Below are 19044 nucleotides of genomic sequence, written 5' to 3'. Positions count from 1 at the left end.
ATACCTATGAACCAACTCCTGTCTTCAGTGTCTTTATCTACATACGGACACTACAGTGGCGACGAAGTGGAAACGGACTTACATGCAATTCGGCAGCACTCAAGGACATCGATTCCTCCAGCGTCCAGAAGACTCAAGGAAGTAATAGAAACTGTGGTTTCACCAGCTGGCCAAGCTGGTGGCAGGTACTGCGCTAATCCTTCCTGGGCGTCAGGCTGGGGCTCCAGCGGCGGGCTCTACAGCTGAGACAAGCAGCGAAATCGGAGGCAAGCATTAACGGACTGGGAGGGTGCACTCGGGAGACGGCCGGCGCGGGAAGCAGGTCAGCATTTAGACCTCCGTCGGGAACGAGTCTCCAACAGTGAATAAACGGAAACCACAGTAAAACAACGTTGTTATTGGTAGAAGCGCGGGAAGCGCCATATCGTTGCTACAGAGAAAAAGAAAGCGCGGGAAGCGCCATATCTTTTTTTTGAAATGCCTAAGTCTGGCAATATTGATGCTTTTGATAACGAAACAGAGCCTAACTTTGGCAATATTGATGTTTTTGATAACAAGATAGAGGATTGGACCACATATGTAGAAAGAGTGGAGGTGTTTTGCACCGCAAATGGAATAGAAGATGAAAAAAAAGCTTCAGTTCTTCTGGATCTAATGGGCGCAGAAACATACAAGCTGTTACGCAACTTAATCACTCCAGCCGAACCGATGGACAAGAATTTTGAAGAGATTGTTGATACCCTACACTGCCAATTCGAGGCAGGACTGGCAGATTCTCTGCAAGACAAATTCATCTGCGATCCCCTAAGTGTAGAAACACAAAAGAAGGTATCTTCTAGAAAAGATTTAACACTGGACAAGGCTTTCAGTGCAATAGGAGTGGCAAAGATAAAGCAAAGGCCACAGGACTTCGGCACCCATGAAATGACACGGGGTTTCAAGAAATGTTATCGATGCGGCAGATCCAACCATGACCAGAGGGATTGCTGGTTCAAAGAAAAAGCATGCAAGCGATGCGGAAAGATAGGACACATTCCACGTGTATGCCGATCTGAAAATAAAAAATCCACTAACGGGAAAAGAATCAATAAGGAAAAGCACAGAAAGGTACAAATGATGACGGACAGTAGCTCCAAAGACCAGAAGAGCGATAACGACTCTGGGAACAAGAGACCAAGCTCTCTCAAATTACACAATGTAATTGCCAATGAAGATTACCAAACCATTTGGGTTACCCTCACAATAGCAGGGTCCCCAGTTAAAATGGAGCTAGATACAGGATCAGCTCTAACCGTGATAAATCGACGAGATTACGAGAGGCTATTTTCGCATATACCTCTAAAAGACACATCCATTATCTTAAAAACATATACGGGGCAGAAAGTCTACCCCAAAGGAAAAATAAGGGTGCCTGTGGTATACAACGGCAAAGAAATACAAAAGTTGTATTTATACATTCTACAAGATGGTGGTCCGCCGTTGTTGGGACGTGAATGGATAAGGAAGATACGTTTAGACTGGCACTCCATTCAGGCACTGACGGTGACCAGTAAGGAAAAAAACAATGATGACATCATACCTGAACGATTAAAAGACATCTTGGCCAACGCCAAAGAAGTGTTTCAAGAGAAACTAGGAACCTTGAAAGGCATCACCGCCTCAATAAAAGTGGAAGATGCAGCAATTCCCAAATTTTTTAAGGCAAGACCGGTGCCATACGCAATACGTCCGGCAGTCGAGGCAGAGCTGGAGAATTTGGAAAAGGCAGGCGTACTATCCAAAGTAGATTGGAGCGAATGGGCAACACCCATCGTTCCAGTCATGAAAAAAGCATTGAAAAATAACTCTGAGGAACAGAGAAAAATTCGCATCTGTGGGGACTTTAAGGTGACTGTAAACCCGGTCCTTCACACGGTACAGTATCCTCTTCCGAGGATAGAAGATATTTTCACCTCACTATCCGGAGGGAAACGTTTCACAAAAATTGACTTGGCACAGGCATATCTACAGATGGAGGTTGAGGAGACCTCTAAAAAGTATCTCACAATAAACACACACAAAGGCCTGTACCAGTACAATCGACTGGTTTTTGGAGTAGCATCAGCTCCAGCTATCTGGCAAAGAGCTATGGAGCAAGTCCTGCAAGGGATTCCGGGGACTCAATGCTACCTAGACGACATCCTTATAACAGGAGAAAACGACAACGAGCACCTTGCCAATTTGGAGCAGGTGCTCACTAGGCTGAAAGAACGGGGCCTACGAGCAAATCGCCCCAAGTGCGAATTTTTCCAAAATCAGATATCATATTGTGGCCACATAATTAATAAGGAAGGGTTGCATAAGTCACCTGAAAAAATTGAAGCAGTTATAAAAGCCCCAGCACCTGAAAATGTTTCACAATTAAGGTCATTCCTGGGATTAATAAATTACTATCATAAATTTTTACCGAACTTATCAACTATTCTACACCCTCTTAATGATCTTCTACAGACAGGAGTGATTTGGAAATGGAACGAAGACTGTAAACGTGCCTTCCATAAATGTAAAGACTTAATCACATCCGAGAAAGTTTTGGCTCATTACGACCCATCACTACCAATCAGACTGGCGTGCGATGCATCCCCTTACGGCATAGGAGCGGTATTATCCCATAGATTCCCTGATGGCTCAGAACGGCCGATAGCTTTTGCGTCACGCTCATTAAACTCAGCTGAGCGTAACTATGCCCAAATAGACAGGGAAGCACTCAGCCTGGTATGGGGAGTGAAGAAATTCAACCATTACCTACTCGGACAAAAATTTACCTTGCTGACTGACCATCAACCCCTCATCTCCATATTCAACCCTAAAAAAGGTGTCCCCATTATGACGGCACAAAGACTACAGAGGTGGTCCCTTTTTCTAGGGGCACACCAATACAACATTGAATACAAAGGGTCAAAACAGCATGGGAATGCTGACGGTTTATCGCGCCTACCGTTGCCAACGATAGAAGAGGCACCTACAGTAGACCCAGTAGAGATATTCCACTCTACCATAGTGGAATGTCTACCGGTGACAAATTCTGCCATTGAAAGGGAGACAAGAAATGACCCTACTCTCTCACGGGTCTACGATTTAACAGTGAAGGGATGGCCAGCACATGGCGAGCCACTGTTGCCAGCATTCTCGCAAAGAAGAGAACAGCTGTCAGTGTGCCGAGGAACCTTGATGTGTGGATCCAGAGTGGTGATTCCACCCAAACTCCAGGATAAAGTGCTAAAGGAGCTTCACGAGGGGCATCTGGGTGGAGTGAAAATGAAGAACCTAGCTAGGGCATTTGTATGGTGGCCAGGTATCGATGGAGACATCGAAGAAATGACCAAGAGCTGCCTAGGATGCCAGAAGGTCCAAAACGCTCCACCACAAGCCCCTCTACATCCATGGGAGTGGCCCTCATCTCCCTGGCAAAGGGTGCACATCGACTTTGCTGGTCCATTTATGGACTCAATGTTTCTAATCGCAGTTGATGCACACTCCAAGTGGCCGGAGGTAATAAAGATGTCCTCCACCACCACGGAAAAAACCATCACAGTATTAAGGACCATATTTGCCAGGAATGGGCTGCCGGAACAGATATGTTCTGATAATGGACCGCAATTTGTGTCCGAAGAATTCAGAAAGTTCTTAAAGAACAATGGGGTAAAGCACTACATGTCCGCCCCATACCATCCCGCCACCAATGGATTGGCTGAAAGGTTTGTCCAGACCTTCAAGAAGGCCATAAAGGCCATGAGTAATGAAGACATAAAACTTCAGCACAAGGTGGATAACTTCTTATTTGCATATAGGAATGCAACACATATGGTTACTAACCAAACTCCCGCCATGATGTTCTACAATAGAAACCTAAGATGCCGGCTGGATTTGGTCAAGCCCAACATCCGAAGGGACGTGGAGAACCGGCAGTTTCAGGGCATGAATGAAAAGCCAACTAGGACCTTCCAGATAGGCCAACCGGTTTTGGCCCGGGACTACCATAGATACATAGATACATAGATACATAGAAGATAGGAGCAGGAGTAGGCCATTCGGCCCTTCGTGCCTGCTCCGCCATTCGATGAGATCATGGCTGATCCTTTAATTCAGTATCCCGTCCCCGCCTTCTCTCCGTAACCCTTAACCCCTTTTGCCCGTAGAAATATATCTAATTCCCTCTTAAATATATTTAATGAGCTGGCGTACACTGCCCTCTGTGGCAATGAGTTCCACAGGTTCACCACTCTCTGAGTGAAGAAATTCCCCCTCATCTCTGTACCGAGAAATGGCAGCCTGGAACTATCTGCACACGACTAGGACCACTGATGTATACCGTGGACATCGGAGAAAGCATAATAAGACGCCATGCTGACCAAATCATCAAGTCATCCGAAAAGGGACAACCTACACCACCACTCTATACATCTAACGATGAAGTAGATATACCCATATCTACCTCCGATCCGGGGAGACTGGAACCCGATGAACCCGACACTGGCATTCAAGCCGAATCAGCCTTGCCAGAAGAACCTACTACACCCCCAGAAACTACTACACCCCCGAGGCGTTATCCGGACCGAGTCAGGAAGCCTCCTGAGAGACTAACTTATAATTAATTAATACAGCAATGTATCTTATTTTGCATATAACATTTAATTAATAATTACTTAAAATATGATGTACTAGTTAGCTAGAAGGGGAGGAATTGTGGTGTATGTGCCTTTAAGAGCAATGGTGGTGTATGTGCCTTTAAGAGCCCCAGGTGTGCGTAATGCCAGTAATTGCCACTTGGACTATATAAGCCTGTGTATTGTGTATATCCTTTAGACCCCCCCCCAGAATTGCTTAGTAAATACCCATGAACCAACTCCTGTCTTCAGTGTCTTTATCTACATACGGACACTACAGGCTACCCAGTAGATCTTCTGTACACATGCGCCCAGGGATTGCCCCAAAACTGGCTGGATAAAGCTTGAAAAGTTTAACGACCAAGTTTTTGACTTATTTCTCCCAACTTAACACCACAGGGCATGAATCCCAAAAGAAAATGCTGGCAGAAAAAAAGTTAATACATATCGGACTCCCCTGATGATTGGGCAAGTGTGCCAGTGAGTCATTCATGGCAAGAAGGTCCCAGGTTCAATCCCTGGTCTGTGCTAAATTAGCCAATCTCAGGCCCGGTGGAAGATTTGGCAGAGAAGGCAAAAAAGAGTTTTTAATTGAAACAGTTACCGATCTCCTACCACTAACAGCCTGCTGTCCCTTTACTTTTCATTGAGTTAACTTGTCAATAAACAGAGATTGGACAGTATTTAAGTTCTATCCTCGACCTCACCACCACTTCTCCCGAGGCTTTCACTGCCTCTGTACTATCAGAATGCTTGACCGACATTCAGTCTTGAAGGAGTCGTGATTTCCTCCAGCTGGTCATTGGGAAGACCAAAGCTATTAATGGCCCAGAAATTCGTGTCGGGGGCTTCCCGCGGGTGCAAGCCCCCGACCTACACTTACCTAGCGCGCCGGCAGTTGAGGCCTGGGCCTGTGTGGATTTCCTGTCTGTGGCCCGGTCCAGCTCCTGGCGCGCTGTGCTTGCGTGATCCAGCGGCGTACTTAGTGCGATGCGTCGGCTGGGATCACGTGAGCACTGGGCAACCAATCGGAGGAGGGAAAAGTCCATTCATGAGTTTGACAGAAAAAACTGTCAAACTCATGAAAACTCCGGGCGCCCAAACAGTACTTAACCTTAAATTTGAAAAAAAATCACACTATTTAAATCAACTATAAATAACATTAAATAACTATTTTAAACAATAATTTTAATTTTTGAAAAAAATAATTTTATAAAAAATCGGGGCTAAAAATACACTTACCTTACTGTAAAGTATTAAAAAATAATAAACCTGTGGAAAACATGTTCTAATTTCAATTAATTGACCACTTACCTTTTAAAATGAAGTCCTTGGGCTAAAAATTCAGTTTGGGGCGCCAAGCTCGCCTGGGCGCCGGAATTACCGCTGCGCGCGGAGCCACTTGCGCCATCGGGATATTCAGTTTCTGCGCCCCAAATGGAAGCGGGCCGCTAAACGAGGCTTCCCGCGCCCCGCTTGGGGCGCTGAAATTGAATATCGGCGCGCAAAGTGCCGCAGCGCCACCCACTGCGGCACGGCACGCTGCGGTACTGCAGGCCTTCCTCCCACTGTTAAGGGGGAGGTGCCTGCAACAGCGCGATCCCCACTCGCGAGTGCCGGCAAATGAGCCCGGCACCAAGGAGAAGTGCCGGGCTCTCGGGAAACAGCCGGCAATGCCGCGGAGGGGGGTGGTGTCGGAGGCCGGGGACGGAGGTGCGGGCAGGCGGCCGCCGAAAAAGCGGCTGGCCGCACCTCCACCTTAACTAGCGCCACTACCACCACAGGTTGGCCCCTGTGTACCGGTCGCTATTTGCGGCCGGCGCGGAAGAGGCGGGCGCGACCTAATATGGCGTTCGGGGCGGTAGCGGGGCGCTGCGCATACCGATGATGTCATCGGTGGCGGCGCAGCGCTACAGGCTAACGCCGCCATTAGCGCCCCGCTAAATATCACGGTGGTTGTGGCCAGTGGCGCTAAAGCCTCTGAGTGGCCTCTTTGGGCGCAAACTGGTGGCGCAGGCCACTGAATTTCTAGGCCCTTATGTCTGGTTTTTTAATGTGTAAAATGTAGAGGCCTTCACGCACGGGCAAACCTGTGAGAAAAGAGGAAGTTCAACGCGCCGTGCAGACTCCTGCGCGCACGCGTTTGATCTCTGAACCCCTTGGTTCAGAGGATCGGAAATGCCGGTTTCCCGCGCATGCGTAGTGCATGCAAGAAACCGGCACTTCCATCGGGTCCACGCGTGAGTACTCCGTCCGTACTCACGCGTTGGGACCCGAATTTCTGGGCCATTGTCTTCAGCTCGCACCACAAGCTCTGTACCTTTACCATTGACTCTATCCCCCTCCCTGGCCACTGTCTCAGGCTCAACCAGATTGCTCACAAGCTCGGTGTCCTGTTTGACCCCGAGCTGATCTTCCTCTCCTCCATCACTAAGGCAGTCCACGTTATAACAGCTTCCCTACATTACAACAATAACTACACTTCAACTGTATGACATTGGCTGTGAAATTGAATTAATTCTCGGTATATGGGCGTCGCTGGCAAGGCCAGCATTTATTGCCCATCCCTAATTGCCCTTGAGAAGGTGGCGGCGAGCCGCCTTCTTGAACCGCTGCAGTCCGTGTGGTGAAGGTACTCCCACAGTGCTGTTAGGTAAGGAGTTCCAGGATTTTGACCCAGCGACGATGAAAGAACAGCGATATATTTCCAAGTCAGGATGGTGTGTGACTTGGAGTGGAACTTGGAGGTGGCAGTGTTCCCATGCGCCTGCTGCTCTTGTCCTTCTAGGTGGAAGAGGTCGTGGGTTTGGGAGGTGCTGCCGAAGAAGCCTCGGTGAGTTGCTGCAGTGCATCTCGTAGATGGTACACACTGCGGCCACGGTACGCCGGTGGTGGAGGGAGTGAATGTTTAAGCTGGTGGATGGTGTGCCAATCAAGCGGGCTGCTTTGCCCTGGATGGTGTCGAGCTTCTTGAATGTTGTTGGAGTTGCACTCATCCAGGCAAGTGGAGAGTATTCCATCACACTCCTGACTTGTGCCTTGTAGGTGGTGGAAAGGCTTTGGGGAGTCAGGAGGTGAGACACTCGCCACAGAATACCTAACCTCTGACTTGCTCTTGTTGCCACAGTATTTGTGTGGCTGGTCCAGTTAAGTTTCTGGTCAATGGTGACCCCCAGGATGTTGATGGTGGGGGATTCGGCAATGGTAATGCCGCTGAATGTCAAGGGGTGGTACCTAGACTCATATAAGTGCTGTCTGCACTACCCACCGACTCTCAGAGAGATACTTAGCAGTCCTGGTGCAGAGCTTCCTGAGAGGAGGTACACGCCAGTAATGCCAGAGTAGACAGCAATCCGTTCTTTGGTGATATCAAAATCATGCAGGTGGCAAATTAACTGCTGCCTCCCAGGCCAATTTTGGGAAATGGTTCCCATCACACAGCTCTGCTGGAGATAATCATTGGCCCATAGAAGGCGGTGGTGGGCCTTCTTCTTGAACTGTTGCAGTTTATGTGGTAAAGGTGTTCCCACAATGCTGTTAAGGTCAGGTGTTCCAGGATTTCGACTCAGCAACAATGAAGGAATGACGATATATGTCCAAGTCAGGATGGTGTGTGATTTGGAGGGGTACTTGGATGCGGTGGTGTTCCCCCGCACCTGCTGTCCTTATCCTTCTGAGTGATGGAGGTCTCGGGTTTGGGAGATGCTACCAAAGAAGCCTTTGTGAGTTGGTGCCGTGTATCTTGTAGATAGTACACATTGCAGCCACGTTGTGCTGGTGTTGGAAGGAATGGACATTTAAACCACAGGATAGGCTGCTACTTTAGGATTCTCTGAGGATGTGAAAGGTGCTATATAAAGCAAGTTTTTTTCTTTTTTTACCTCCACCTCCATAACATCATCCTCCTCTGAATCTATCGCAGCCCATCTGCCACTGAAACGCTTCATCACCTCCAGAATCCATTATTCCAATACTCTCCTGGCCAGCCTCCCAAAGCCCATCCTCCAGAAGCTCGAGCTTATCCAAGATTCTGCTGCCTGTATCCTAGCCCGCCTCAAGTTCTGCTCACCCATCACCCATGTCCTCACTGACCTACATAGAATCATAAAAGTTTATGGCACAGAAGGAGGCCATTTGGCCCATCGTGTCTGTGCTGGCCGTAAAAGAACTATCCAGCCTAATCCCACTTTCCAGCTCTCGGTCTGTAGCCCTGTAGGTTACAGCACTTCAAGTGTATATCCAAGTACTTTTTAAATGTGCTGAGGGTTTCTGCCGCTACCACCCTTTCAGGCAGTGAGTTCCAGACCCCCACCACCCTCTGGGTGAAGAAAATTCTCCTCAACTCCCCTCTAATCCTTCTACCAATTACTTTAAATCTATGCCCCTGGTTGTTGACCTCTCTGCTAAGGGAAATCGGACCTTCCTATTCACTCTATCTAGGACCCTCACAATTTTATACACCTCAGTTAAATCTCCCCTCAGTCTCCTCTGTTCCAAAGAAAACAACCCCAGCCTATCAAATCTTTAGTGTCAGCCATTTTTTGCCATTCAGGCAATCTACATTGCCTCCAATTTAAAATTCTCAGCCTTGTATTTTAATCCTTACATGGCTTTGCTCTTCACTATTATGTAACCTCTTCCACTTCTACAACCTCCCCCCAATCTCACCGTTCCCCTGACTCCGGCATCTTGTGTATTCCCCACTCCCTTGGCTCCACCATTGGTGGCTTAAATTGCTCCATTTCTCCATCTCCCCCTCTGTAAGATCCTCCTTAAAAGTCACCTGTTCAAACAAACGTGTGGTTGCGCCTCCTGATCTCTTCCACTTTATCAGTGTCAATCGTGGCTCAGTGGTAGCATTCTCACCTCTGAGAAGCTTGTGGGTTAAAGTCCCACTTCAGAGACTTGTAGCACAAAATCTAGGCTGACAATCCAGTGCAGTACTGGGGGGCACTGCACTGTCGGAGTCTTTTAGATAAGATGTTAAACCAAGGCCCCGTCTGCTCTCTCAGGTAGACATAAAAGATCCCATGGCACTATTTCAAAGTAGAGCAGGAGTGCTCCCCCCCGGTGTCCCATCCGATATTTATCCCTTAACCAACACCTAAAAACAGATTATCTGGTCATTAACACATTGCTGTTTGTGGGAGCTTGCTGTGCACCAGTTTGCTGCCGTATTTCCTACATTACAGTGACTGCACTTCCTTGGCTGTAAAGCGCTTAGGGACGCCCTGAGGTTGTGAAAGGTGCGATATAAATTCAAGTTCTTTCCTTCTTTCTTTACATGTCTGTCTGCCAAAGTTGCAGCCAGCAATCGGGAGATTCCCTGGGCTAGTTTTTACAGTTGATGATTCAGTAACACTTTTTGTGACTATTGATTAACAATGGTGGTTGTTGGTAGGAACATATCCAGTGAAAGATCACCTCTGTTCTAGATGCAATGAAATCTGAAACACATTTAATAAAAACACCAGTTTGTGCTTTTGTTAAATCCAACATTGGGAATCTTCCCCCGGTATTGCCTTTGCCATGCTAAGACAAAGCTTCGGCACTGCTTGAAAGGGTGGTGGAAGCAGATTCAGTAGCAACTTTCAAAAGGGAATTGGATATTTATTTGTAAAGGAAAAATTTACAGGGCGCTGGGGAAAGAGCAATGGAGCGGAACTAATTGGAAAGCTCTGTTAAAGAGCTCTGGTAATGGGCCGGATGGCCTCCTTATGTGCTGTAAGATTGTATGATTGTGCTTGTGTTGTGAAAGGTATTGGAGCCAAAAATGGAAAATTTTGACCACTGTGTAGAGAATGAAAACAAAAATTTTGTGTGCTGATGGGCTTTGTGTCTTCCTTTTGTAGATTGCGAAGTTCATGAAGCAGATATTGTTTTTCTAATTGATGGATCAACAAGTATTGTCGCAGATGACTTCACGCTCATGAAAAGTTTCTTGAAACATGTGATAAAAATGTTCAGTATTGGTCCAACAAAGTTCCAGTTTGCAGTAGCCCAGTACAGCACAGAGCAAGTCGTTGAATTTTACCTGAACGAGACTAGTGTTCAGACTGAACTCTTCGATGGAATTGAGAAAATCACCCAACTGTCTGGAGGAACCCAGACTGGGAAGGCACTTGAGTTTGTGATGGGTTTCTTTGAACCATCAGCAGGAAGTCGAAAGCTGGACGGGGTCCCTCAATACCTCCTGGTGATTACAGATGGAGATTCCCAAGACAGCGTGGTTGACCCAGCCAGCGACTTGAGGAAGGAGAACATCAATGTTTTTGCCATTGGTGTTGGAGCAGTGAATGAAAATGAGCTGCTGCAAATTAGTGGAGCGCGAGAGAGAAAATTTCATATTGAGAACTTTGATGGATTAGATAAAATTAAAAGAAGAGTTGTTCGTAATATCTGCACCCAACCTGCACAAGGTTAGTGGACTTTGCTCAGTGGTACGGCTTTCTAAATGACAGTATTGCATTAAAATTAATTGTAACAATATCCATTAACTATATGTACAATGTTTCTGGTTACCATGAAGGGAAACAAATGTTATTTCCTAATGAGGTTTTATTGATAAGTTGAAATTTTCTTCCCTTTTGGTTCTGCGCCAAATATCCTGATATATGTCAAGAGGGGCAGAGAAATGGCCTGAAAACACTTACCTGACCACTATGGGCTTTCTGTCTAAAAGATCCACCTCAAGACTATATATACATATTCCCGCCCCTCTTCCTCCCAAAGTTTCCTGGATGCCCTGAGGACTCAGTGTCCAATACACACATCGGCTGCAAAATAGAGCAGTGCCTTTCCCTGACTCCTTAAAGAAGCTCTCTCTTGCTTCAGGTAGGAACTTCCAACTCCCACCCTAGGCTCAACTGGAAATATGCCCAGGGCTGAAATTAGGCAGCATTCTGTACTCGTTGCTGGCCTTTAAAAAAAAAAAATTACTGGCAATTTACTCCCACCTTCATCACATCCTGAAGGTTAACTTTATGCTGGGATACGAGGGTCAATTTCACAAGGATTGTGGATTCAAGATAGAGCTCATGGCCTATAAAGTGTTTTTGAATATAGTCACTGTTGTAATATGGGAAACGAGGCAGCCAATTTGTGCACAGCAAGGCCCCACAAAGAGCAATGTGTTAAATGACCAAATAATCTGTTTCAGTGATGTTGGTTGAGGGATAAGTATTGGCCAGGACACCGGGGTGAAATCCACCTTCTCTTCAAAATAGTACTGTGGGATCTCTTGTGTACTCTGTTTAACATCCCTTCCAAAAGGCAGCACCTCTGACAGTGCAGTGCTCCCTGCATTGGAGGCCTTGCTTTTGTGCTCAAGTCTCTGGAGTGGGGCTTGAACCCACAACCTTCAGACTCTGAGGCAGGATTACTACCACTGAACCATGGCTGTGACCTGTAACCTAATATTATGCAATGTAGATAATACCCTTCCTATTTGGGGAATAACAATTAGTCATTAGTTGTTTAAATATTCAATATTTTCACACTAACTCTTCTTATTTGAATTGGCAGAACCGTTTGCAGATCTGGTATTCCTGGTTGAAGGGTCTCAAGATATTCGTGCATTTAAGCAGATACAGATGTTTATTGTGGGAATCGTTAGCCAGTTGAATGTTGGACTGGATAAATACAGAATTGGACTTGCTCAGTTTAGTAGGGAATTAAAAACTGAATTCTTACTGAATAGTTTTGTAAATAAGAAAGAAGTGTTGAATCACATCAGGAAGAGTTACACCTTTCAGGCTGGAGTGTCACTGGACACAAAATATGCCATTGACTACCTGAAGACAACCTACTTCATTCCGCCGGCTGGAAGTCGGAAGGATGAAGGCATTCCCCAGATTGCAGTAATAGTTACTAAAGCATCATCGCAGGCTGCTGTTAAATCACATTCTGAAGCTTTAATCAAAGATGGCGTGATAGTTATCTCCATTGTTGTATCGGAATCAGAGTTCGATCAACCGCAAATAGGAATCGATTCTTCATCGTACCCATTTATTTTCCAAAGTAGTTACTCGAATAATCTGTACCAGTATTCAGATGGTGCGAGTCACACAATACGAAGGATAACTAAACGAGAGACCAAGTTTAAACAACCATCAGGTAAAACCCTAATCTATGCTCTTTGGAAGATGAGTTCTGTTTTACAGAGTATTATGTCTGTATGTTTTTTATTTACTGTCCCATTGAATACTTTTGTTCATCATGTGCAATATGTTCATATAATACAGTAAGGGAATGTTATCTTGTAGTAAAAGCTCTGTTGATGAATCCCCAGCTACAGAAATACAAACCTCTGTTTGCAGCTTAATGCATAACATTCAAACAACAGCCAGAACCTCAGCTGCAATCCTTGTCGTCTTACGAACAGTTTCACCAGATTAAATAATACTAAAATAACTGGAGTGCTGCGTGATGTGCATTACCACAGTGTCCTTTCAACTCTGGGATCTAAGTTCAGACTGATGAAACGGAAGTCCCCTTTCTTTGCTGGCAGCCGTGATCCAATGCGAAGGGTTTGGGTAGTCTCAACAAAGCACACAGTGGGTGTGAGTCTAAACCGCTCATAATTTGACTCTCGGGTTTAGAAATTCCTCAGTGCTATTTTCATTCGAGTTGTAAATCCATTTATTTATTTTAAACATGTTAACATAGACCCGGAATTTGCAGTCGGGATAACGGCACAGTAGCAGCATTCACCGTCATTCCGCCTTTGAAACGGACCTCAACTTTGGGATTTGCCGCTGGTGCTTGTGGAAATCCTGCAGTCGCGGTCTGTCAATGACGCTCCGAAACAGGCAGCGCTGTGCCAACCACAGAACCGGCAATCTGTGTAATCAGCCAAATCAGGGAAACTGGCCAAAACTTCGGCTCTTCCGCAGTAAGTACACTGTTAACTACCCCACTAAAAGTTAGACCCAAAGGAATTAGGTGTTTATGGGGTTTTGACAGTGTATTGACTGCTAAACAAAGGTTAAAGGCCTGGAAAACTAATTTTAATTTGTCCATTTTAATAAAAATTAACATTTTAAAGAAACTTTTCAAATTTTTTTAAAGGTTTGTCTCTGTTTATTTCAGGTTTGCCTTTTCCCCATGTGAGAGCCCCAATCTTTGTTTGGCTCTCTCTAACATTTTTAAAAAGTGAGAATTTTAGGAGCTTAATCAGTTTCTTGTTCGCTGTCTGTGAGAATTCTGCCTTTTGATTGGCTGCTTAGACAGCCTGTTGCCATCACAGCAGATCGCACAAGCTTTGCTGCTGACCGCACATTCCGAGCCTATTGTGTCCAGAGGAATTTCTACCCATAAGTGGCAGTAGCTTAGCCGTCATAGTCAGTGGTCAATTGGCTGGCCCATTCTCTTTGGGGTTGAGGTGGCTGCAGGCTGCCGGTGGACTTTTTGAACAGATTCAACCCTCTGTAGCAGGCTCGCTAGCCTGTTACCTGAGCCACAATGCTCCAGGGCACCACTACTGATTGACCAGTCAGCCTGGCTCGCTGATGGAACCTCCAAGAGTTACTGGGGCTGGGATTCCTGCCGCTCAACAGCAGGTAACCCTGCGGGTCAATGCTCTAGTGGCTGGACAAGCAACAGGCAGCTTATCGTTGCTTTGTGCTTGCCAAAGTTCACAGAGGCATTTTCCTCCCTCAATCTTCCCCCTCCTCCCTCTTGCCTTTGCTGTAAACCACTTACTTGTCTTGCTACATCACACAGATATGTACAAATGAGGGAGGCCCATTCAGCCCATCTCGCTCACCCTTCCATAGAAATCCATGACCTCCCCAACACCGCATCTAACTGCCTCTTGAATTACTCCAGAGATGAACCTTTTCCAATACAATTTAGTATCTTATATCCATAATAAGATCCCTGTTACTCATTTTCAAGGTTTTTTAACTGTTCCTCGTAATTCGGTCCTCAGAAATCGGCCTTGTAGCCCTTCTCTGCAAAGCTTCCAAGGCTTGGCTATTTCCTTAGTTCCTCAGCAGCAAGTACTGCACATAATCTCCAAGGAGGAAGAGAAACAGCAAAGCTTTGGAAGTGGTGTAGAGAAGAGTCACAAGGCTGGTCCCCGCCAACAAAGGCCAGAGTAATGGGGGGTGGGTTAAAAAACTTAGACATGTGGAAAAGTTATTTTGATATCCGAGAACATTTATTTTTTAAATTGCATTTAGGTCTCTTTCTTAAAAATGAGTCTTCATTGCATTTCACAAGTTTACAATGTTCTGTTATTTTTTTTTTTACAGTGTGCCTATCGGCCTTAGTTGCTGATATTGTTTATCTTGTGGACGAATCTGACAGCATTGGCGAATCAAACTTTCAACTGGTCCGTAATTTTTTGGTCGGTGTTACCAGTGCATTGGATATAGGCCCAGAGAAAGTGCAAATCGGTCTGATTAAGTACAATACTAATCCCACACCAGAGTTTTACCTGAACACATTTCAAAAGAAGACTGATATCCTTGACTATATACGAACAACAGCTTATAGGAGGGGAGGGACCTCTACTGGGGCTGCCATTGATTATATGATGCACAATTACTTTACAGAAAGTCGCGGTAGTAGAAGAAAGGATGGAATTCCTCAGATTGCTGTAGTGATCACTGACGGCAAATCTCAGGATGATGTGAAGGTTCCAGCCCGTGCCCTCCGACGTTCTGGTGTTACCGTCTATGCTTTTGGAGTCAAAGATGCCATTAAAAGTGAACTCCAAAATATTGCCTCGTACCCTCCAAAAAAATTTGTTTTAAATGTCAAGAACTTTGACCTTTTGAAAACACTAGAAAATCAAATCCAGAAGACGATTTGCAATGAGATCATACAAAGAATCTCAGTTAAACCACATCAAGCAGAAATCCTTGAGCAAGGTGAGGCTTTTAAAATGCAAATTAGTGAAATCCAAATGAATTTGTTAATGTATCTGATTTCTTTGAAGATCCAACAACATTCACATTAAATGGGTTCAACTTCAAACATTTTCCTCTTTGGCATCTGATCATTTTATAGCAATATGGAGGCATGCAATAGTTTGCGTTTGGATTGATTCTGTTCGCGCAGATGATGCAGTTAAAAAAGTCTGTAAAGAAAGAACTTGTATTTATATAGCACCTTTCATGTCCTTTTGACATCACAGCCAATTAAATACTTTTGAAGTGCAGTCACTGTTGCTTTGCAGGCGAGCACAATCTGCACACAGCAATGAGATGAATGACAAGTTAACCTGTTTTAGTGGTGTTGCATGACGGATGAATGCTGACTAGGACATTAGGAGCACTCCCCTGCACTTTGAAAAAGTGCAGCGAGATTTCTTATGTTTTCCTGAGTAGGCAGAGTTAACTTTACATCCGAAAGATGGCACCTCTGACAATGCAGAACTCCCTCAGTACTGCACTGAAGTGCTGGTCTAGATCATGGGGAAGAAATTCTACAGGGGTTCTTCCAATCAGCTGCAATATCTTCAGCAGAAGATTTGGCGAAACAGTGTTTATGTCGTTTGTCTTGGGTTTCTCACAGATCTTCTGAAGCCTGATCAGTAGAACCACTCGCAGAAATTCACTCTTGTGTGTTCGGCACCTGGAGCACTATATCGGCTTCTTCCTGAGGTCCCCACCATCACAGAAGCCAGCCTTCAGACAATTCAATTCACTCCACGTGATATCAAGAAACGGCTGAGCGCACTGGATACAGCAAAGGCTATGGGCCCCGACAACATCCAAGTTGTAGTGCTGCAGACTTCTGCTCTAGAACTAGTCGCGCCTCTAGCCAAGTTGTTCCAGTACAGCTCCAATGTTGGCATCTACCTGACAAAGTGGAAAATTGCCCAGGTTTGCCCTGTCTACAAAAAGCAGGACAAATCCAATCCGGCCAATTACTGCCCCATCAGTCTACTGTTAATCATCAGTACAATGATGGAAGGTGTTATCGACAGTGCTCTCAAGCGGCACTTACCAATAATCTGCTCACCGATGCTCAGTTTGGGATCCGCCAGGACCACTCAGCTGCAGACCTCATTACAGCCTTGGTCCAAACATGGACAAATGAGCTGAATTCTAGAGGTAAGGTGAGAGTGACTGCCCTTGACATCAAGGCAGCTTTTGACCGAGTGTGACATCAAGGAACCCTAGTAAAACTGAAGTCAATGGGAATCGGGGCAATTTTCCACGGGCTGGAGTTTATACCTAGTACAAAGGAAGATGGTTGTGATTGTTGGAGGCCAATCATCTCAGCCCCGGGATATCACTGCCAAAGTTCCCATTAAGATGTGTGGCCACGCGGGCGTGCAGTGGTCTGGCGGTCCGGAGCAGGCCACTTACCGGCTTTTAAATGGAAAAACCGCACATGCGTGGAAATTTGAAGGGGCCACGCACCCAAAATAACATTAGAGGGAACATTGATCGCTGCAGGAGTTCCTCAGGATCGTGTCCTAGGCCCAACGATCTTCAGCTGCTTCATCAATGACCTTCCCTCCAACATAAGATCAGAAGTGGGGATGTTCGCTGATGACTGCACGGTGTTCAGTGCCATTCACAACTCCTCAGATAATGAAGCAGTCCATGCCCGCATGCAACAAGACCTGGACAACATTCAAGCTTGGGCTGATAAGTGGCAGGTAACATTTGTGCCACGCAAGTGCCAGGCAATGACCATCTCCAACAAGAGAAAGTCTGACCACCTCCCCCTGACATTCAACGGCATTACCATCGTCGAATCCCCCACCATCAACATCCTGGGGGGTCACCATTGACCAGAATCTCAACTGGACCAGCCACATAAATACTGTGGCTACAAGAGTAGTTCAGAGGCTGGGTATTCTGCAGCGAGTGTCTCACCTCGTGACCTTTAAGCTGTGCTTTGTTCTGCGGGCCTGTTTCTTTTAATGCGTGGTCCCTTTAAATTTCTGCGCATGCGCAGTATTTACAATGTAAAAGCCGGTGAGCGGCCTGTGTGGGACCTTTCAGATTAATGTGTGGCTGCACACGCACTCTAGCAGCAAGATTACTGCTGACTCCCTATAGCCTTTCCACCATCTACAAGGCACAAGTCAGGAGTGTGATGGCATACTCTCCACTTACCTGGATGAGTGTAGCTCCAACAACACTCAAGAAGCTCAACACCATCCAGGACAAAGCAGCCCGCTTGATTGGCACCCCATCCACCACCTTAAACATTCACTCCATCCACCACTGGCGTACCGTGGCTGCAGTGTGTACCATCTACAAGATGGACTGCAGCAACTCGCCAAGGCTTCTTCGGCAGCACCTTCCAAACCCATGACCTCTACCACCTAGAAGGACAAGGGCAGCAGGCGCATGGGAACACCACCACCTCCAAGTTCCCCTCCAAGTCACACACCATCCTGACTTAGAAGTATATCGGCATTCCTTCATCGTTTGGTGGGTAAAATCCTGGAACTCCCTACCTAACAGCACTGTGGGAGTAACTTCACCACACGGACTGCAGCGGTTCAAGAAGGTGGCAATTAGGGATGGGCAATAAATGCTCTCCTTGCACATGGCAGAGTTAACATGAGGTGCACGCTGCACCATGGGGAAGCCTGCAATCCTTGCAAACCCTTGTGCTCGCTCTACCTGCTTCTCTCTGGCACGAGGGAATGAAATTAAGTTATCTCTCTTTGCATCGAGAGCCTCAGTGACCTCCCTGATGCAGCATTGCACACCAAACTGCAACTGTTGCAAATATTTCCAGCAGCAACCTCGAAGGAGCCAGACGCATAAAAGTTAATGGCTACGGTCACCTTCACAGCCACCGGCAATGCAGTCCTTGCCCTGCTCTGAGGTTGGAGTGGCTGTAGCAGTTGGCAGATTTCAGTGACGACCTCCTTAGTGAAGCGCCGACATCTCAAACATTGGTCATTGCTGAAGTTCAGGTTGGAGAATTGCTCCCTGAACACCCTGGGCAGACATGGCCTCCTGCTAAAAACTCTTCTCCCACTCCTCCTCCTCCCTCTTCTAGCAGCTTGTCCTGCTCCGCGTGGCCTCTGCTCATTCTCCCAGTCATGCTCAATGCCAAGAGGAGGGCCTACTAGTGCACCCATTTCTGAGAACAACTTGTTTGTGCAGAAGCCTTGAATTCAGCAAGAAAGTGCTTCAGCACCTGCCACACCACTCCGTGTAAATGTCTGAAACTTTAACCAACTATAGAATACACCCAAAACGTTTTGAATTGCAGCAATAGCCAGAAGAAATAAACCAGCAATATCATGCAAGTAGTTGATGATCCATTTAAATAGTGCTGTTGAACGCATGTTCAGCTGTGCGAGGCCGGAGCATGGAGCTCCAAAATGGCGGCGCTGACCTCAACTCAGCGTTGCACCCTGATTGACATTATGATCTGCCTGCTCTACAAGCTGCCGGCGGAAGTTAGGTGC

The 19044-nt window shown here is 46.2% G+C and overlaps 1 protein-coding gene across 1 annotated transcript in view; it reads left to right on the top strand.

The window, feature by feature from the left end:
- Positions 1-19044, top strand: part of LOC147117769 (collagen alpha-6(VI) chain-like) — a 133348-nt gene that overhangs the window by 13301 nt on the left and 101003 nt on the right. The window contains exons 7-9 of the mRNA XM_085989394.1: positions 10499-11065; positions 12171-12761; positions 14903-15523. Of these exons, the coding sequence (XP_085845520.1) occupies positions 10499-11065; positions 12171-12761; positions 14903-15523 (1779 nt within the window). The remainder of the gene's footprint in view (positions 1-10498; positions 11066-12170; positions 12762-14902; positions 15524-19044) is intronic.

This window comes from Somniosus microcephalus, chromosome 5, assembly GCF_052327205.1.
Source record: "Somniosus microcephalus isolate GS21.2 chromosome 5, FLI_Smic_1.0, whole genome shotgun sequence".
In the NCBI taxonomy this organism is placed as follows: domain Eukaryota; kingdom Metazoa; phylum Chordata; class Chondrichthyes; order Squaliformes; family Somniosidae; genus Somniosus; species Somniosus microcephalus.
This window is presented reverse-complemented; position numbering and strand designations above follow the sequence as displayed.